This window comes from Saccopteryx leptura, chromosome X, assembly GCF_036850995.1.
Source record: "Saccopteryx leptura isolate mSacLep1 chromosome X, mSacLep1_pri_phased_curated, whole genome shotgun sequence".
NCBI classification, from domain to species: Eukaryota; Metazoa; Chordata; class Mammalia; order Chiroptera; family Emballonuridae; genus Saccopteryx; species Saccopteryx leptura.
The window spans coordinates 120,336,412-120,359,138 of record NC_089516.1 but is presented as its reverse complement, the minus strand read 5'-3'; the positions used below and the strand labels follow the sequence as shown (position 1 = coordinate 120,359,138).

At 34.9% G+C, this 22,727-nt stretch overlaps 1 protein-coding gene across 1 annotated transcript in view; it reads right to left on the bottom strand.

Annotated features, from left to right (window-relative positions):
• The window catches only part of PRR32 (proline rich 32), a 134,377-nt gene extending 116,343 nt beyond the window's left edge, over positions 1 to 18,034 (bottom strand). Inside the window, 2 exon segments of the mRNA XM_066357876.1 lie at positions 17,541 to 17,659; positions 17,804 to 18,034. Coding sequence (XP_066213973.1) covers positions 17,541 to 17,659; positions 17,804 to 18,034 — 350 coding nt within the window.
• Between the last annotated feature and the right edge of the window lie 4,693 nt (positions 18,035 to 22,727).

Sequence of the window (22,727 nt, the reverse complement as noted above, 5' to 3'; positions counted from 1 at the left end):
TGCTAAGTGAAAGAATCCAGACACATCTATTAACTGATCTAAACATAGAAGCAAACAAAAACACAATCATTCTAGGATGTCAACACACCATTTAGGGCTTTATATAGATCATGCAAACAGAAAATCAGTAAAGAAATATTGGCCTTAAACTACACACTGGACAGAATGGACATTATAGACACTTACGAGACATTTTACCTCAAAATGTTAGATTATACATTCTTCTCCAGTATGCATGGAACATTCCCAAAGATAGACCATATGTTGGACCACAAAACTGGCATCAACTAATTCAGGAAGATTGAAATTATACCTAGAATATTTTCTAAACATAAGGTTTTGAATTAAAATTCAATTGTAAAACGACAGTTAAAAATCTACAAAAATGTGGAAATTAAACAACATACTTCTAAAAAATGACTGACTTAAAGGAGAAATAAAAGCAGAGATCAAAAGATATACACAGGCAAATGACAATAACAAAACAACATATCAGAATTTCTGGGATGCAGTGAAAGTAGTAAGAGGAGGGAAATTTATAGCATTACAGGCTTATATCATGAAACAAGAGAGATCCCAAGTAAACAACCTAAAAGCACATCTTAAGGAACTACAAAAAGAAGAACTAAAGCAACTCAAAGTTAGCAGAAGAAAGGAAACAGTAATAATTAGAGAAGAAGTAAATGAAATAGAGGACAAAATGACTATAGAAATAATTAATACAACAAAGTGCTAGTTCTTTGAAAAGATCAATAAAATTGAAATACCACTTGCTAGATGCACTAAGAAAAAAAGAATAAGGACTTATATAATCAAAATCAGAAATGAAAGAGGAGTAATTACCACAGACATCATAGATATAGAAGGGACAATAGTATAATATTATGAAAAACAAATGCCTCCAAATTCAACAAGGTAGAGGAAATGGATAAATTGCTAGAACTATGCAATTTTCCTAGACTGAGTCAGGAAGAATTGGAAAACAAAAATAAATCTATAAACAGGGAGGAAATTAAAACAACTATTAAAAACTTCCCCAAAAACAAAAGTCCAGGACCAGATGGACACCCTAGAAAATTCTACCAAACATTCAAAGATAATTTGGTATCCTTCTCAAAGTCTTCCCAAAAATATAAAAAGAAGCAATACTTCACAACACATTTTATGAGGCTAACATAAATAACCCTCATAGCAAAGCCTGGCAAGGACAACACACACACACAAAAAAACTACACACCACTGTCTTTAATGAATACAGATGCAATTATCTTAAACAAAATACTAGTAAATCAAATACAATTACACATTAAAAATAATACATCACAGTCAAGTGGGAATGCCAGGAGCACAAAAATGGTATAACATAGGGAAATCAATCAATGAAATATACCACATGAACAAAACAAAGAACAAAAAACAAATGATCTTATTAATGGATATAGAAAAGACCTTTAATAAGATTCAACATCCATTTATGTATAAAAGACTCAATAAAATCAGATTAAAAGTACCTTATCGTAATAAAGGCCACATATGACAAACTATCAGCTAATATCATACTAAATGTTAAAAAAATGAAGGCTTTTCCATTAAAATCATGAACAATACAAGGCTGCCTGCTTTATCCACTCTTATTGAACATAGTTCTGAAATTTTTAGCCAGAGAAAAAAATAAAAGGCATCCATATTGGGAAAGAAGAAGTAAAGGTATCATCTTTTGCAGATGACATGGTCCTGTATATAGAAAACTCCAAAGATTGCAGCAAAAAACTGTGAGAAACAATAAAACAATACAGTAAAGTCGCAGGATACAAAATGAATATACAAAAGTCTACTGCTTTTCTATATACCAATTGTTGCAACTTCAGAAAATGAACTAAAAAAACCAATTATTTTTACAATTGCAACAACAAAAAAATAAATAATATACCTAGAATAAACTTAACAAATGATGTGGAAGTCCTCCCATATATACTGTAAACTACAGAACTTATTGGAAAAATAAATAATAAAATTGAAAAATATTTCATGTTTATTGATTGGAATTATCAACATAGTTAAAATGGCCATATTACCCAAAGCAATATACAAATTTTATGCAATTCCCATCAAAATCCCAAAGTCTTTTTTTAAAGAAATAGAACAAAAAATTACCAGCTTTGTATGGAACCATAAAAACCCCCAAACAGCCAAAGCAATCCTGAGAAAAAAGAATGAAACTAGAGATATCACACTACTTGATTTCAAATAATACTATACTGTTGAGACACAATAATCAAACCAGCAGAGTATTGGCAGACAAAGAGGTATACAGATGAATGGAACAGAATTGATAACCCAGAAATAAAGCCATATATATATATATATATATATATATATATATATATATATATATATATATATATATATATATATATATATATATATATATATATGTCATCCTTGACAAAAGACCCCAAAACACAATGGAGAAAAGAAAGCGTCTTCAATAAATGGTGCTGAAAAAATGGGAAAACTACTTGAAAAAAAAATGAAACTTGACTAAAGTTTGTCCCTCTGCACAAAAATTAATTCAAAATTGATCAAAGACCTAAATATAAGATTTGAAACTATTAATTACACAAAAGAAAGCATAAGCATATGTACTAAACTCATGGACCTTGTTCATAAGAACAATTTATGAATTTAACCCCAAAAGCAAGGGAAGTAAAGTCAACAATAAGTGAGACTATATCAACCTATAAAGCTTCTTCACAGCAAAGAAAACTGACATCAAAACAAACACACAGCTAACTAAATGCGAGATGATATTTTCAAACAGCTCCGATAAGGGGTTAATACAAAGAACTTACAAAACTCAGCAACAAACAAGCAAACAGTCCAATAAAAAACTGAGAAGAGGATATGAACAGGCACTTCTCCCAAGACAAAGTACATATGGCCAACAGATATATGAAAAGATGCTCATCTTCACTAGCTATTAGAAAATTGCAAATCAAGGCTGCAATGAGATATCACCAAATTTTAATTGGCTATTATCAACAAAACAGGTAATAACAAGTGTTGGAAACACTGTGGAGAAAAAGGAACCCTCATTCACTGCTCATGGAAATGCAAACTAGTACCACTGTTATGGAAGAAAGTATGGTGGTTCCTCAAAAAAAATTAGGAATAAATCTATGATATGGCCCAGGAATCCCTGTACTTGTTATCTAACCTAAAAACTAGAAAACATTGGTTCCTAAAGACACATGCATTCCCATGTTCATCGCAGCATTATTCACAGTGGCCAAGACATGGAAACAACCAAGAGCCCTTCAATAGAAGATTGGATAAAGAAGATGTGGTACATATATTCTATGGAATACCACTCAGCCATAAGAAATGATGACATCGGATCATTTACAACAACATGGGTGGACCTTGATAACATTATACTGAGTGAAATAAGTAAATCAGAATAAGCTAAGAACTGTATGATTTCACACATAGGTGGGACATAAAAGTGAGTCTCATGGACATAGATAAAAGTGAAGTGGTTACAAAGGGCAAGGGGACATAGAAGAGGGGGATTTGGGAAGTGGTGGAGGGAAGGTATAAAAAGAGTAAATATAAGGTGATGAAAAATGATTTGACTTTGGGTGATGGGCATACAACATAATGAACAGTTCAAATGATATAGAAATGTTTACTGAAAATTATGTACTCTTACTAATCAATGTCACCCTGTTAAATTTAATTTTTTTAAATAAGATTAAAAAAATAACAAAGTTAAAAAAAGATACCAAATAACATTATTGCCTCAAAGTATAATTGTGTTTATAGAAAACTAAAAAAATTTAAAAGGAAATAGCAGAAGAAATATTAAAATATAAAGAAAAAATTTCAATAAAGGTGCTGGCACAACTCTACAGCTACATGCAGGGGAAAGAAAGAGAGAGCAGAATGAATCTAATGACGAACCTTATGTCTTTTATAAGAATTAATGAAAAATAAATTATTAACTTTGTTGTAAAATAAAGAGCTATAAAAATCCAGAAGATAATGTAATAGAAAATATAGATGACCTTGGGTTTGGTAATGACTTTTAAAATATAATACCAAAAGCACAATGCATTAAAAAAATAACTGATAATTTGGAAAGGACAATCATAGTAAAAATAGAAGACAAGCCATGGACTAGAAGAAAATATGTATTTGCAAAAGACTCATATGATACTGTTATCCAAAATATAGAAAAAACTGTTAAAGTAAGAAATCTAACAATCCAATTTTAGAATTGGCAAAGACTTTAACAGATAACTCACGAAACCAGATTTAAAAATGACGAACAATTATATGAAAAAATGTTCCATATTTTATATTATCAGGGAAATGCAAATTAAAGCAACTGTGAGATACCACTACAAAACTAAAATACCAATTGCTGGTAAAGGTAGAGAGCAATAAGAACTCCCACTTATTGCTGGTGGGAAAATGAAATGATACAGCCACTTCTGGAAGACAGTTAGAAAGTTTCTAACAAACTGATGCATACTTTTACCATAGGGCCTAACAATCATGTTTCATGATATTAACCAAAAGAAGTTGAAAACGTATGTCCACACAACAAAACTCCACACAGAGTTTATAAGAGTTTTAATTATAGTGGATGAAACAGAGAATGAACTAAGATGTCTTACTAGGTGAATGAATAAATAATCTGCAGTATGTCCATAAAAAGGAATACTATACTGCTCACAAAAATTAGGGGATATTTCAAAGCGAATATGAAGCAATAAAAAAAAGAAACATTGGGGTTTTTTATTAAACAAGAACATCAGAAAAACTAACAACAAGTCAAAGAATGTTCAATTATACAAGTGAGATGCAAAACCAACTTTTTTTTTATTAATTTTAACAGGGCGACATTGATCAATCAGGGTACATAGGTTCAGAGAAAACATCTCCAGATCATTTTTACATTTGATTATGTTGCATAACCATCACCCAAAGTCATATAGTCTTCCATCACCTTCTATCTGGTTTTCTTTGTGCCCCTCCTCTCCCTCTCCCTTCCCCTCCCCTCCCCACCCCCAGTAACCACCACACTCTTGTCCATGTCCCTGAGTCTCATTTTTATGTCCCACCTATGTATGGAATCATATAGTTCTTAGTTTTTTCTGATTTACTTATTTCACTCAGTATAATGCAAAACCAACTTTTATTTCATTGGTGAAAATGCACTATACCAAAGACTAAAAGTACTGTAGTATCTGCAATTTCCCTGATCCCCTAATTTTTGTGAACAGTATATTTAACATTAGTTAGAAATGAGCTATCCAAAAAAAATGGAAGAAATTTAAATGCATATTGCTAAGTGAAAGATGACAATTTTAAAAGGCTATGTACCATTTGATTCTAACTGCTTACTATATGACCTTCTGGAAAACAAAAACTGGAAATAGTAAAAAGATCAGTGCTTATCAGGGCTTTTGGAGAAGAAAGGAGGGAAGAATAGGTGGAGTTCAGGGTATTTTAGAACAGTGAAACTTTATAGGGAACTTGTCCACTTTCTCTGAACATAAACATTATGTTCTTTCAAGTGTCAATTTCATTCTCTGTACCTAGAATGTTCATGTGCATATTTTCCCCCTGCTGAACTCATTCCTAATACCCTACTCAAATTCCCCTCCTTTGAAAAATCTGTTTTTGTCTTCCAGAAGAATTAGCTGCTACCACTTCTAGACTTCCCTAATAGTACAATAAAATGGAAACAAACCATATTTTTGAAAGGCAATTGGGAAACGTTTGTACAAATAATTATATAGATTGTGATACACTTCCACCACTAGGAATGTATTGCACAAAGCTTTGTATTACACTATTCTTTTTTTTTAAATTTTTTATATTTTGTTAAGATTTTATTTATTCATTATAGAGAGGGGAGAGAGAGAGAGAAGGGGGAAGAGCAAGAAGCATCAACTCCCATATGTGCCTTGACCAGGCAAGCCCAGGGTTTTGAACTGGCGACCTCAGCATTTCCAGGTCGACACTTTATCCACTGCACCACCACAGGTCAGGCCTACACTATTCTTTTATATATATATATATATATATATATATATATATATATATATATATATATATATATATATATATAAAAGATCAGTGATATATATATATTAAAAGATCAGTGATATATATATATATATATATATATAAAAGATCAGTGATATATATATATTAAAAGATCAGTGATATATATATATATATATATATATATATATATATATATATATATATATATGAGAGAGAGAGAGAGACAGAATGAGATGAATGAGACATACAGACAAACAGGAAGGCAGATAGATGAGAAGCATCAACTCCTAGTTCTGGCACCTTAGTTGTTCATTGATTGTTAGCTCATATGTGCTTTGATGGGAGGAGAGTGAAGCTCGGCCGAGCCAATGATCCCTTGCTCAAGCCAGTGACCTTTGGATGAAGCCAGCAACCTTTGGGCTTAAACCAGAGCCCATGGGATCATATCTATGATTTCATGCCTGAGCCAGTGATCCAGCACTCAAACTGGTGAGGCTGTGCTCAAGCCAGATGAACCATACTCAAACCAGTGACCTTCGAGTTTGAACCTGGGACCTCAGTATTCCAGGTCAACACTCTATCCACTGCAACACCACTGGTGAGGCATATTACACTCTTCTTTGTTTTGTAATAGTAACCACCTGAAAACCAACAAAATGTGCATGAGAAGAGACTTGTTTAGTAAATGTGGCTTATATTCACACAATGAAAGGCCACTTAGTTATTAAAGTGAGTGAAGAGTAGGTACAGACATGGAAGAATCACCAAGATATTCTAAGTGAAAAAAGCAAGATGCAGATGAATGGACATAATGTGTGTGCATATGCATATATGTAAAAATTTAGAAAGAAATATAAGAAACTGTGAATGATGTTTGCCTTTGTGTAAGGGAACTAAATGTTTGGGGTGGTAGTGCCATTTTTTATTGTTTTTCCTTTTACTGTCTGGATTTATTTTATTGCATGATTTTTCTTCTTCTTTTCTTTTCAGAGACAGTGAGAGAGTCAGGGAGAGGGATAGATAGGGACAGACAGACAGGAACAGAGAGAGATGAGAAGTGTCAATCATCAGTTTTTTTGTTGCGGCACCTTAGTTGTTCATTGATTGCTTTCTCATATGTGCCTTGACCATGGGCCTTCAGTAGACTGAGTAACTCCTTGTTCCAGCCAGCAACCTTGGGTCCAAACTGGTAAGTTTTTTGGTCAAGCCAGATGAGCCTGAGCTCAAGCTGGTGACCTCGGGGTCTTTAACCTGGGTCTTCTGCTTCCCAGTCCGATGCTCTATTCACTGTGTCACTGCCTGGTCAGGTGATTTTTCTTCTTAATAATTTTTTTTTAAATTACAACACTTGTACCCTTTACAAATGAAAACCCTACTTTTAAAGCCCATCTATTACACTGTAAATTACACTGTAATTTGCTTATATGCCAGCTTTTTCCACTTCATTGTGAACAACTTAACAATGGAAACTACCTTTTCCATCTTCATATACCCAGTGCCTAGCACAGTGCCTAATAGCAATAGGTACTGGGGCAACTGGAGGAAAAGATCAAAAAGCTACTTATTTGTGTAATGGATGGAGGAAGGGATGTATGCATGAATAAATGAATGAATGAATGAATGGTGTGTGGTAAGATTAAGTTCGTTAAAGTACAACATTTACAGTAGTTTTTTCAGACACTCCTCTCTGATTTTTCCCCATATATGATATGAGGATTCATTTAATGATAAAATTCAAGAAAAATACAATTGTTTTATATTCAGAGATGACTTATCTGATGAAGACTACAGAAGGATGTTAATTATGCACAGGAGCAATGAAGTACGTTTTATCCTAGACTGTGTTAAAAGGAAGTCACTGTGAAATGAACTGAATGATTTAACAACATCCAATGCATAAAAGGTCCTACTCAACTTAAAAGTCTTCAGGACAGCCTCTTAATTTGATTTCTGTTTCACTGTGCTATATTCATGTTACGGTCTTTAGTTCCCCTTATTACAAATGTAATTTTTAAGGGTCAAATGGATTTAATTTCAATTTGGCTTTGGGATGCTTGAATGCAAGGTTGTGAACACCACTAGTTTAAAAAGGTGCTCTGCAAGACTTTCTTCCAAACCTTCCAAAGTCACCAGGACATCAACACAATACCAGTGTAAACAGGAGCGTTCACAGCTATGCTGATAATGTAAGGAGAAATTATGGATGTTTCACAAACTGTATCAACATCAGAGGGTGACATTTTCTTTGCTCATACCTTGTTTCCTACCTCTGCATCCCTCAAGGCATGTATTATCTCTCAAAATCTTACCCATATTTTAAGCCAGAACTCAAATCCACTTTTTTCTGTAATGTATTTTCTTATTGCCTCAGCCAGAATTATCTCTCCCTCTTCTAAACCACTTGTTTAGAAGTGAACATATCTTACATAAAATACTGTATTTACCTCTTTGACTATTTTAGTTTTGCAGGTGAATCACAAGCTCTTGCAACACAGGGAACATGTGCTACACGACTATATGTCTTCATTCTCCTCTACACTCCATTCTAATAGGTATTCTTTTACATTTTTTGGAGTCATAAGCAACTTTGAGAATTTGATGACAGAAAATTTCATGGAAAAATATACATATGCAGAAAGTAAAATTTTTATACAATTTCAGGGGCCAGGAGTTTCTAATTTGACATGTGTTCATTTAATGTTGTAATCAATTAAGGAGGCATCATCTCCCACATTGATGAGTGTGGAGTAAAACCCACTGGGTTTGTATCTCAGTTATGCTGTTCCCTAACAGTGTGACCCTGGGCAGATTACTTAACTTTTCTGTATCTTGATATACTCTTCTGAGATACAGAAATAATAATAGCACTATTCTAAGTGACCACGACATCTTCAGAAAAAAAGTACAAATAAGAAATCTCATAGCTATGATAGAATAGTAAGGAGAAGTTATGTGATTAAATCAAATGAATAAAATTGAAAGAGACTAACAGTGAAAGTAACAATGAGGATTTAAAAATAAGTGGGAAACAATTTCTACTGAATGCATAAGAATGTAGTTAAAAGATAATGAAAATGAGAATAGGAATTTCGTATAGTGCCTTGTTTACAATGTACACCAAATTAATGAGTTCTGTTTTCCCCACATTTATACAACTAAATACATAATGGAGCCAAGAACTCCAGTCTGGATTTGTTTGACTTCGGAACTAACATGTCAGGCAGACCAAGTACAAATATAGGCTTTAACCATTTATTAGATATTTAACTTTGGCCAATTCAGTTGGGTAGTCTTCAATACGATTTATATTTCTTCAACTAGCACATGATAGTATTCACCAACTTTCTTGTGTACAGATAGAATTAAGAAAAATACCTGAGACAACAAAGAGAATAGAAGGAAGGCATATGTTCTATCCTCAAGGACTTTACAATCTCCCTGGGGAAAGAAGATACTCAAGTGATAAATAATAAGTAAGGCTTAATAACTAAAGTGTAAATGATCTGTGAAGGCTGTAGCATTTGAATTAAAGAAAACAGGCAAGGCCATCTGGAAAGGCTAGCTGTACTGATAGGGGAAGTCAAGGCTTTCTTATATCAGTCTTTTCAATACATTGTTATGCATTAGTAGAGACTGTTATCCACTTATTTTTTTTTTTTTAGATCCTCAGTGAAGCTTTCATTGTTAGTATCTTATCATTTTTTTTCATTTGATTTTACTCATCTACTGAGACTGCTGCATAGGCTCAAAGAGGAGTAAACTGCCACCTCAGCATGTCATCACAAAACATAGCAATATCTATTAACTCTGTCAAACATCAAACTGATCTTTTAAATTGCTTTGATGATCCTGATCAGACGGTGTTGTAGTGGATAGAGTGTCAGACTGGAATGCAGAGGACTCAGGTTCAAGACCCCGAGGTCACCAGCTTGAGTGCGGGCTCATCTGGTTTGAGCAAGGCTCACCAGCTTAAACCCAATGTCGCTGGCTTGAGCAAGGAGTTACTCAGTCTGCTGTAGCACCCCAGTCAAGGCACATATGAGAAAGCAATCAATGAACAACTAAGGTGTCGCAACAAAAAACTAATGATTGATGCTTCTCATCTCTCTCCGTTCCTGTCTGTCTGTCCCTGTCTAGCCCTCTCTCTGTCTCTGTGAAAAAAATAAATAAACTGTGTTGATGACATAAAAGTCTGTGACATTTAGTGTAGGTCTAGTTTTGTTGTATGATAACTATCTTTTGTTGCTTTCTAGATGGAATGTACAGTTTTTTCTAAAATAAAATAAAACATTTTGCTATTTCCCAAAAAATATATACCATCTTCTGTCTTAATTAAAGAAAAAATACCTTTCACATACCAGTACACAAAGATGGTGCCCAGTGGCTAAATAGATTAAGATTACATGGGTAAACCCACATTTTATGTTCCCACATATGCAATTGAATTAAAGATGATTCTTGGGCCAATGGGATAAATTATTAAAAGGGGTAATTGGATATATAGCCCTTAGAGAAAGAGGTTGTTATAAGATGAACATTGTTAAAAAGAAGATTGGAATGCTGAGATCTCTTGGTTCGAGACCCTAAAAAGAAGATTGGGAGCATCTACATAAATTCCTCTGATCTTTACTCAAATATATATATATATATATATATATATATATATATATGTGTGTATATATATACATATATACATATATATATATACATATACATATATATATATATATACATATATATATATATATTTTTTTTTACTGAATTGCTATTCCATCGGTTTCTCAACCCAGGCTAAGGGCTATTAATCCAGTCTGGAAAGTGTCCTCCTGTGTCATCATCATACATGCTTTGCATTCTGCCTGAAATATCTACCCCAAATTTTCTATCTATTTAGCTCTTATTCCTCAGCTCTTGTTCTAACAGATATCTCTTCAAGGAAATTTTCCCTGACTACCATGACTATGTCAAATATACCTAATATAAATTCAAATAGCATATATTAACTTTTATCACAGCACTTGGGATAGTTACAATGTTTGTGCAATTACCAATGTCTGTCTTCTCCCAGGAGGGCAGGGCCCTGAGCCATAGTAGAGTTCCTGACTCATCATTGGTACTCAAAAACCTTTTAGTGATTGAAAGAATAGATTTCAGTTTTCTCCAGTTAGATTTTGTGAATAACATACTAGTTTTCTTAGTTTGTTACAGGCATATGCTATGCTTTAAGAAAACTCAATATAAAAAGATTAAAATTTCACTTGTGAAATTAAGAAAAAAGTTTGGAATGGAAGATTATTTACTTGTTGGTGGTAAAGTTGAATTAATTGGATTCTCATATGACTTACCATTCTTGACTGTGCTATATGTGAGAAATGTTAAAAGAGAATCTGATTTCGTATACCCAAGTGCTCAGTAACTCTTGAAACATAGCTCTTTATTTTTAGTAAAAAAAATCCACTACTAAAAATTAGAATAGATAATGAAACCTTTCAAGTAGCTCTAGAAATAAGTTGGTATCACAGCAGCAACTAATGGCTACATTTAAATATTTAAATCAGACTTTTCCTCACATATTAGTCAACAAAAGGCATAAGATTTAATCTGTTATTTTTCACTCTGCCTTAAGGAAAGAGGCTGACTTAATTATCAAAGTAACTAAAGAACCTTGCACAATCCTTACCATATAGTGTCTGTCTATCTATCTATCTATCTATCTATCTATCTATCTATCTATCTATCTATCTATCTATCATCTATCTATCTATCTATCTATCTATCTATCTATCTATCTTCTATCTATTATCTATCATCGATCTATCTATCTCTGTAATCTATCTATCCATCTTTGTATTTCCATCACTATTTTACCTCTACTTCTACTTTTATCTCTACATGGAATTTATATATGTAATCATGTAGCCAACATATACATTTAAAAATTTATAGTATGGATATCAAGCAACCTATACTATAGTCTTTTAGTCTCAACTCTGCCAATCACTTAAATATGTGATCTTACACAAATTATTTAATCTCACCCTGCATTATTTTCTTTGTTTGTCAGATTTGGTTAACTATACCTAACTTGCATACCCAAGCATTATGTAAAGAAGAAAAAAAATAAAATAACAAATAAACAAATGTTTTGAAATGTGTAAAGTATCATGTAAATGCAACAGTGATGGAATATCTGTGCTTTGAGAAGCAGAGTAAATGGTAATTTTAAACATAATGAAGAGACTGAGGTTCAGTCTCTGGACTCTCAGCCCACATAAGCTAAATTGTATAATCATCTTCTCTTTCCAGCATTACAAGGATCTTATAAATCTCTCACTTCTTCTCTTGCTCCACTTGCTGAATCAGCCTTTGTGAAAGTGTTTCCTCCAGTGTGTAATATTTTGAAGAAATACTCAAGAAATCTCTGTGCCCAGAGAGTGCTGATTTAGCACAGCAAATCAGGAGACAAAGATGTACTTGGAACATTTCATTCGCAAGAACATGGTCAGAAAAAGCCTACACAAATAAAGAGGTACCTGTTTGGGCAAAGGAAGCACATTGCTCACAAATCACTATCTGTTTTAGAATTTGGAATCACATGGCATATGGAGTAAAATGGTATCACAATTTTTCAAAAGCACCATCCTATGCATTCAAATATTCCATATTTAATTTATGGCACAGAGTAATTCTTTTTTCATCTTACACTTCCATATATAATACAACAGCTTCTAGAAAAAGTACCCTATAGTGTCATATGTCACCATGCCACAGAACATGAAGTAAGAAGGTATTCTTTTCTATAATACATAAAAAATAAATCAAAGTTACTCATAAGTATAATTAAAGACAACTCATTCTCTTTGGCTTAAAAAATATCATGCTGCAACTACTTACTCAGACACCTGCAGTTTTAACCGACCAAACACTACATTCAGTGATACTAATCTTCAGTAACACAACACTTTTCTGAATCTAATTCACACTTATTAGCTGCCAGATGCAGAAAGTATTTTAAAGCATTTCAAAGTTGTCATGGCCTTACATGAAAACATGTGTGCCAGTAATAGGTGGGAGATTGGGAATGGTGGTGTTGGGATGCAATCTGAAAGACTCTTCTTCAAACAAGCTTGAAAAAGATAGTCACTTAAACTAATTACACAACATAAGTGATTCACTTGCATTTTTCTTACCATAGATATTTATCTTTTTCAAAGCAAATAAATAAAATACAGTCCTGTTAAAACTTAAAATGAATTAAAAGATAAGTTTGCTATCAGCATTACATCTGAACTTTGCAACCGGTAGCTGGATAAAGAGAAAATATTTATTTTACTCTAAAATCATATTTTATGTATTTCCCTTTTAAAGGATTCATTTTTTTTCACAGCTTAAAGAAAACAGACTTACTGGAAGTAATCTAAGGAAAATAAGGAAAAATTTGGAGGAGAATAAAGTTAAATACTTTTTCCAAATATACATTATCATTTATTTAATGTCTGTAACATTTCTATCAGGTTGATTTTCATGCAAGTTTCAGAAGTCAGACAATATTTACAATCTGCCAGAGCTAATAGTATATTTGATTGACCATCATTCCATCGCAGTTCCCATCTGTCTGTAAAGTCTAATGATTGTTGTGAAAAAGAGCATAGCTGTTTTTCATCTTCATTTTCAGACATACATTTTTATTCAGACTTACTATTATGTGTTTTCATTTCCTGGAGTTATAGAAGCAACTTAGATGGAATTATTTCCAGCTACAAGGCAGCTCTTCTTCCTTCTGAGGCACAGTTGGATCCTGTGATAACTATTCCCAAGGTTCTACTTTAATAACTAGGATGTAGGTGGGTATTTTTTGTCACCCTATCTTATTTTTCAGTATTTGTCTTCTTACCCAACCCTACCCTCAATCCTGGCCTTCTTAATTAAGCACCTTTCCCAGATCTATAAACTTCACCTGCTTTAAACTCCCATCAGAATCTTCTAATCCTGTAAACCTTCCCTGTCCTCCCCACCTATAATAGAACATAAGATCTGGGAATTAGTTGATTAGAAATTAATTCTATAAAGTGTATAAAGATTATTCATATAAGCAGTGGGTTCATGTATTAATTACTCCAATAATATTGCATTACAATAACAATTCTTCAGTAGAGTTATTTCATAATGACAGAATCTTAGGCCTCATTGCAAATTGGAAGAATATGCTACTCAAAAAGCAAAAACCCCTAAGTGGTAAGTTGGATGAACATCCTTATTGGCAAGAGAAATAGTTTTCACAAAGAAATAGTTTTCACATTTTAAGATAAGTAGTCTTGTTTAACAAATTGACACATATTCTAATGGAGACTGACTCAATATTAAACCAAATTAAAATCTATCACAAATGTTCTAACAGAATAAAAATGTAAGCACCTCAAAGCACTACTTACTGATCTCTTCTCTTTAACATTGCCCTAATCCAACCACAAAAAAAAATGTGTTTTTCTTAACTAGCATCATAAATAATAAAATTTTAATCATAACAAGAAACTCTTGATATACACTGTTTTTTCTCATTTTTAAAAATGAGTCCTATGCCTGACCAGGTGGTGGCGCAGTGAATAGAGCGTCAGACTGGGATGTGGAAGGACCCAGGTTCGAGACCCCGAGGTTGCCAGCTTGAGCGCGGGCTCATCTGGCTTGAGCCAAAAAAAGCTCACCAGCTTGGACCCAAGGTCGCTGGCTCGAGCAAGGGGTTACTGCTCGGTCTGCTGAAGGCCCACGGTCAAGGCACATATGAGAAAGCAATCAATGAACAACTAAGGAGTCCCAACGAAAAACTGATGATTGATGCTTCTCATCTCTCTCCGTTCCTGTCTGTCTGTCCCTATCTATCCCTCTCTCTGACTCTCTCTCTGTCCCTGTAAAAATAAATAAATAAATAAAAATTTAAAAAAAGAAAAAAAAAATGAGTCCTATGATTTACCATTTTGTTTTAAGGTAAGATAAGGGGTACAGGAGTAATTACATTTTTAAATTAAGAAAACTGAGCAGATGTGATCTTAGCTTTTTATAATATCTCTAGATTAGGAGATAATCTGGGAAGTATACAGCTTGATTGATAAAATATTCTAACTATGTAATAGGTAATGTATAAAATACTGTTTAAATTAAAAATTATTTCTATCTGGACAGATAGTCACCACAGACAGAGGGTTAAAACTATTTTTCACATCTGATCTCAATTTGTTGTCCATGTGATTTTGATCTGTTGGTGGTTTTTTATTTCTAGAAGTATTAGAAAAGCTACTATAAGGTAGGTGGTGAGATATGCAAGGTGGTAAAGTGGAAAGCTTTACAGGTTTGAACTTACTTTTGCTCCAATCTTGACCAAAATTTTCTGGCTGGTGATTTGGGAAAATAATTTTTATTTCTAGACATGTTTACTCTCCTTTAAAATAAGAAGGGTGGCCCTGGCCGATTGGCTCAGTGGTAGAGCGTCAGCCTGGCATACAGAAGTCCCGGGTTCGATTCCCGGCCAGGGCACACAGGAGAAGTGCCCATCTGCTTCTCCACCCCTCCTCCTCTCCTTCCGCTCTGTCTCTCTCTTCCCCTTCCACAGCCGAGGCTCCACTGGAGCAAAGATGGCCCGGGCACTGGGGATGGCTCCTCGGCCTCTGCCCCAAGCGCTAGAGTGGCTCTGGTCGCAACAGAGCGACGCCCCGGAGGGGTAGAGCATCGCCCCCTGGTGGGCAGAGCATCACCCCCTGGCGGACGTGCCGGGTGGATCCCGGTCGGGCGCATGCGGGAGTCTGTCTGACTGTCTCTCCCTGTTTCCGGCTTCAGAAAAATACAGAAAAATAAAATAAAATAAAATAAAATAAAATAAAATAAAATAAAATAAAATAAAATAAAATAAAATAAAATAAAATAATAAAATAAAATAAAATAAAATAAAATAAAATAATAAAATAAAATAAGAAGGGTTATAATAACTCAATGGTAACTTTTTTATGTGCATTAAATGGAAAATACCATATTTTCCCATGTATAAGATACAATTTTTTGAGAAAAATTTAGTGTCTACAAACTGGGTGCCTCTTGAGACTCCAAGATGGCCATGGAGTAGGTGGATGTTCCAACTGCCACCTCCCAGGACCAAATTGGATTAGAATTTAATTTAAGAACAATCATCTTGAAAAACCAACTTGGAATTAAAGAAAGAAGAGTTTATAACCAAGGATCACAGAAGATGCCACACTAAGACTGGTAGGAAGAGCAGAGATGGAAAGGGCTGCCCCACTCCCAGGAGCAAGCGACAGCTGAGAGTCTGAAGGGACTTTCAGTGCAGAGAGGGTCTCCCTGAGAGGTGTGGGTGCTGAGCCCCAGGCCTGGAACCCCAGTCTAGAGCCCCAGAGCCTAGAAGAAACGGGAATACAGCATTTGGCGGTGAAAAGACCCAGGTTTCTGTTTGTGAGAAAGATAATGAGCTTTCTGAGACACAAACTCCCTCTTAAAGGGTCCTCACAGAAAATCTCATTCAGAGCCACTTACCCAGGACTCTGGTTGAGGCAGGGCTGAGAGAACTGGAGTTGCATGAGGAGAGTATAAATTTAGATACCCAGGGAGAGACACTGTAGGGGATGGCCACTGGAATCCCTGTGCTGAGTCATTCTCCAATACTGAAGTCCCCAACTTTCTTGGGTAGAGCATCCCCTCTGTGTGACACCAGTCTGAGGAATAGCAACTGCTCTACTTTTAGGAGTCTCTCTTACCCTATCATGGTAATGGGTTGTTCTGAGAAGCCAGGAATCAGGAGGAGCATCAATGACTCAGCTTTCTGATGTTGAGATCAGAGCTTTACTCACACACTCTCTGGACTCTAAGACTGGTGATTCCACCTCATGGGAGACTCAGTTGAAACTGTTCAGAGAGAAGGCAGACCACACCTCTGGGTCTCAGAGGCCACATATACAGGACTCCTGGGGCCACACACTACTGAGCTCTGTGAAAAAAGTCTGGACAGAATTACACCTGGGGACAAGAGGCAAAGATACACCCACCACCCTTCCTAATCCCTAAATTGCTGCAGGCTCTAGAGTCTAGTAGAAGTTTATTTAGCATTTGAACAAAAGAAGGAGCCTGCAAAGAGAGGCTTCAGGAAGCAGTACTCAGGAAAACTTGGCTTTTTAAGTAGACCATCCAACAGGCTCAGAGTTGGTAAAAGCCTAGGTGTGCAACTGGTATTTCCATGTGTACCTCAGCCCAGTACAGGTAGCCACAAACTCTGGATTGCTTGGAGACAAAGAAGATTGCTGAGGGCCAGTCAAAGACAGTGTCTCCCACTGGTCTGTGCTGGCTTCCTGCAAGAGATGTCCAGGACCTGCACATCCACTGGCCAACTGCAAAGAGCATTGGTTCAGGACATAACAACCCATGCTAGAGTGGTATACTAAGGAAGGGCTCCTCACACCTACCCAAGTTGAGGTGAGTTCTGCTCTCTGTGATTAGCATTGGCATAGCAGCTCATGTGCATTGGATAGGGTGGAGCTTCACAGTCATCTGACCTGGGTGTTGGATATCCTATCCTGCTGGACTACACCCCAAAGGGGTAAGGGACAGAGGCTTAGGGCATTCAAAGTGTGAGTCCCTGTGAGCCTATTGTTGGATCTTGTTGGGAGCTTAGCTACTTTCTGGGGGCACAGTCAGCCCCAGGAGAGGATTCTCTCAGTCTTCCTACCTGAGACCAGAGTTCCGCCAGCTGAAGAACTTTTGCAGAAAAGACTGTCAGATCCACTTGATTCTGAACCTGCTGCTCACCTTGTTGGGGAGAAATAAAATTTGAGTATCCAGCAGTGGCTGAGGGATTAGGCTCTGGAGGAGGTGCAATATTCCTTATACTGAACCACTGCTCAAGAGACCCTGAAGTAAGGGGTCTTACTACCATTGTGTTCCCAACTTCAGCTGCCATATCACATCAAGTTTTCAACCTGTAGAGGGGTTGGTTGGGTGAGATTAATATGGGCCCACACTACAGTCTTTCTACAAATGACTCTGGGAAAACCAGGCAGGTGCAAGAGGAGGTGGAGCAGCTGAAAAGTGGAGGCCAATATTATGGAGCTTGGGGCTTTTATGGAGCTGCTGTCAGCTCTAAGTAGGAGGAAGCAGATCCCTCTACATAGGTTTTCCCCTCTCACAATACCCAGACATTGAAAATGCAGATACAAACTGCAGAAAGAGAAGTAGCTGAAGACAAGTAGCCCAATGTAGGTTACAAACAACAGTTGATGCCAACCTAGGAAAATCTAGAAACAAAACACCTTGTAGCTGCTAGCAAGGAACACCAACCTTAGACACAACAAGCTACACAAGTAACACACCCAAAAGAGGAGTCTGTATGTAAACAAAATGAGTAAACAAAGAAATGTGACCCAAATGAATCAACAACAAAAATCCCCAGAAAAGATCAAAATGAAGTGAAAGTAATCAAACTACCAGATGCAGAGTTTCAAATAATGATTTTTAGGATGCTCAACAATCTTAGAGCAACAAAGGAAGGACACAATAAGGACCTAAATACAGAGATAGCAATCATCAAAAAGGACATTGAAGTCATAAAAAAATAACCAGTCAGAAATGACAAATACAATATCAGAAATGAAGACTGCATTAGAAGGAATCAACAGCAGGCTGGATGAAGCAGAAGATCTAATCAGTTATTTAGAGGACAAGATAAATGAAAGCATGGAAGCAGAGCAGCAAAATGAAAAGAGGCTCAAAAAGATGGAGGAAACTCTAAGAGAGCTCTGTTACAACATGAAGAGAAACAACATCTGCATCATAGGGGTTCCTGAAGGAGAAGGGAATAAGCAAGGGATACAGAAACTGTTGAAGAAATCATAGATGGAAATTTTCTTAATTGATGAAGAGTCACACAAATTCAAGAAGCACAGAGAGTCCCATTAAAGAGGAAACCAAGGACCTACACCAAGTCACATCATAATTAAATTTAAAAGTTATGAGCCAAAAATGAATACTAAAAGCTGCAAGAAAAAAGCAGTTAATTACCTACAGAAGAGCCCCCACAAAGATAACATCCAACTTCTCAACAGAAAGACTTGAGGCCAGAAGCAATCGGTAAGAAATATTCAAAGTGATGCAAAAGAAGAACCTACAAAGAAGACCACTTTATCCAGAAATGCTATTATTTAAAATTGAAGGAGAAATAAAATGTTTCCCAGACAAAGAAAAAAGACTTAAGGAATTCATTACAACCAAACCAGTACTGCAAGAAATGTTAAAGAGCCTGTTGTAAAAAGAGCAAAGAAAAAAATAATATAAATCCAGAAAAAAATGAATATAGATTTAAAGAATAAAATGGCAATAAATAAGTATATGTCAATAATAACCATAAATGTAACTGAATTAAATGATCCAATCAAAAGGCATAAATTAGCTGCATGGATAAGAAAACAGGACCTGTACACATGCTGTGTACAAGAGATCTACCTCAGAACAAAAGATACACATGGACTGAAAGTGAAGGATGAAAAAAAGTATTTCATGCAAAAGTAAAAGAGAAAAAAAGTGGGGGTAACTATGCTTATATCTGACAAAATAGCCTTTAAAACAAAGGTGTTAGTGAGGGATAGAGAAGGCCACTACATAATGGCAAAGATGCAATCAAACAGTATGACATAACCATTGTAAATATTTATATGCCAAATATAGGAGCATCTGAATATATGAAGCTGATTTTAATGGACATAAAGGGCGAGATCAATAGCCATACTATAATAGTATGGGATTTTAATATCCCACTAATGTCAATGGATAGATCCTCCAGAAAGAAAATTAACAAAGAAACAGCGGCCTTAAATGACACACTAGATCAACTGGATTTAATTGACATTTTCAGAACATTTTATCCCAAAGCAGTTGAATTTACATTCTTTTCAAGTGTTCCTCATACATTCTCTAGGATAGAGCACATGTTAGAAATCAATGACAATAAAAAAAACCCTGAAAAATATTTAAACACTTAGAAACTAAATAGCATGTCATTAAATAATAAATGGGTTGACAACGAGATCAAGGAAGAAATAAAAAATATCCTTGAAAGAAATGAAAATGAACATACAACAACTCAAAATTTATGGAACACAGCAATAGCTGTCCTGAGAGGGAAGTTTATAGCATTACAGGCATACTTTTAGAAGCAAAAGAAAGCTCAAATAAACAACTTAATCCTGCATCTAAAAGAACTAAAAAAGGAACAAAAAATAAAGCCCAGAGGAAATAGAAGAAAGGAAATAATAAAGATCAGAGTGGAAATAAATGACATAAAGGCTAAAAAAAATACAAAAAAAATCAATGAAACCAAGATCTGGTTCTTTGAAAAGGTGAAAAAGATTGACAAACTTTTAACCAGATTCATCAAGACAAAAAGAGAGAGAACTCAAATAAATAAAATTAGAAATGAAAGTGGAGAAGTAACAACTGACATCACAGAAATACAAAGCATTGTAAGAAAATATTATGCAGATCTATATGCCAAAAAATTGGACAACCTAGGTGAAATGGATAAATTCTGAGAAATATACAATCTTCCAAAATTCAATCTGGAAGAATCAGAAAACCTAAACAGACCAATTACAACAAATGAAATTGAAGCAGTTCTCAAAAAACTCCCAGCCAACAAAGTCCCATACCGGATGGCTTCACAAATGAATTTTACCAAATATCTAAAGAACACCTATCTTTTTCAAGCTATTTCAAAAAAAATCAACAGAAGGGAAGAACTTCCAAGCTTTTTTATGAGGTAAGCATTATCCTCACTCCAAAACTAGTTAAAGACAGGACAAAGAAAGAAAACTATGCACCAGTACCCCTGATAAATTTAAATGCTAAAATTATCAACAAATATTAGCAAATTGAATCCAGCAATATATTAAAAAAATCATACATCAAGATCAAGTGGGATTTATTCTGCTGAGGCAAGGTTGGTACAATATTTGTAAATCAATCAATGTGATTCATCACATAAACAAAAGGAAGGATAAAAATCATGTCATTATATCAATAGATGCAGAAAAAGCATTTGATAAAATCTAGCACCCCTTTATGATCAAAACTCTCAAGAAAGTGGGAATACAAGGAACATACCTCAACGTAATAAAGGCCATCTATGACAAACCAACAGCCAACATCATACTCAATGAGGAAAAACTAAAACAATCCCCTTAAGATCAGGAACAAGGCAGGGGTGCGCCCTTTCACCACTCTTATTCAACAGAGTTCTGGAAGTCTTAGCCACAGCAATCAGACAATGAGAAGAATAAAAGGCATCCAAATTGGAAAAGAATAATAAAACTATCATTATTTGCTGATGACATGATATTGTACATAGGAAACCCTAAAGTCTCAGTAAAAAAACAACTAACCCTTATACATGAATTCAGCAAGGTGGCAAGATATAAAATCAGTATTCAGAAATCAGTGACACTTTTATACACCAACAATCAACTGCCTGAAAAGAAAATTAAAGGAACAATCTTCTTTCCTATTGCAGCAAAGAAATAAAGTACCTAGGAGTAAATTTAACCTTGGAGGTCAAAGACTTGTACTAGGAAAAATATAAACATTGATAAAAGAAATCAAGGAAGATACAAACAAGTGAAAGCATATACTGTGTTCATGAATAAAAAAAATAAACATCATTAAAATGTCTATATTACCCAAAACAATCTATAAATTTAAGCAATTCTTATCAAAATACCAATGGCATACTTCAAAGATATAGAAGAAATATTTCAAAATTTTAGATGGAACTAAAAAAAGTCATGAATAGACTCAGCAATCTTGAAAAAAAAATAAAGTGGGATATATCACACTTCCTGATATCAAGTTATACTACAAAGCCATTGTAATCAAAACAGCATGGTATGGGATAAGATCAGGCATACAGTTCAATGGAACAGAACAGAGAACCCAGAAATAAACCCACTTCTTTATGGTCAATTGATATTTGACAAAGGAGGTAAGAGCATACGATGGAAAAAGAGTCTCTTTAATAAATGGTGTTGGGAAAATTGGACAGGTACATGCAAAAAATGAAACAATACCACCAACTTACATCATTCAGAAAAAATAAACTCAAAATGGATAAAAGACTTAAATGTAAGTTACAAAACCATAAACATCTTGGAAGAAAACATAGGCAGTATACTCTCAGGCAACTCTCATAGCAGTATTTTTGCTGAATATATCTCCACAAGCAAGTGAAATAAGGACAAAATAAACAAATGGGGCTATATCAAACTAAAAACTTTTTGTAGAGAAAAAGACACCATGAACAAAATAAAAAGACAACCCACACAATGGAAAAACATATTCGCCAATATGTCTGATAAGGGATGTTGGTATAATAAGTTTGTAAATATGATGTATATGTTTGGTGTGGGAGACAGGCTGTAAGCTGGCAAAGTCATTTTAGCCTAAGGACTAGTTTTAAGACTAAGCCTTTTCCTCCCTTCTCATACTAAGGTCTTCTCAAAACTAAGTTTTTCCCCACACCCTTGACTGTTGCATGATAAGGGGTGGTGCACTCTTATGAGGATCCCATTTATTCCCCAGATAAGTGGCTTTGTATCAGACTTCCTTAT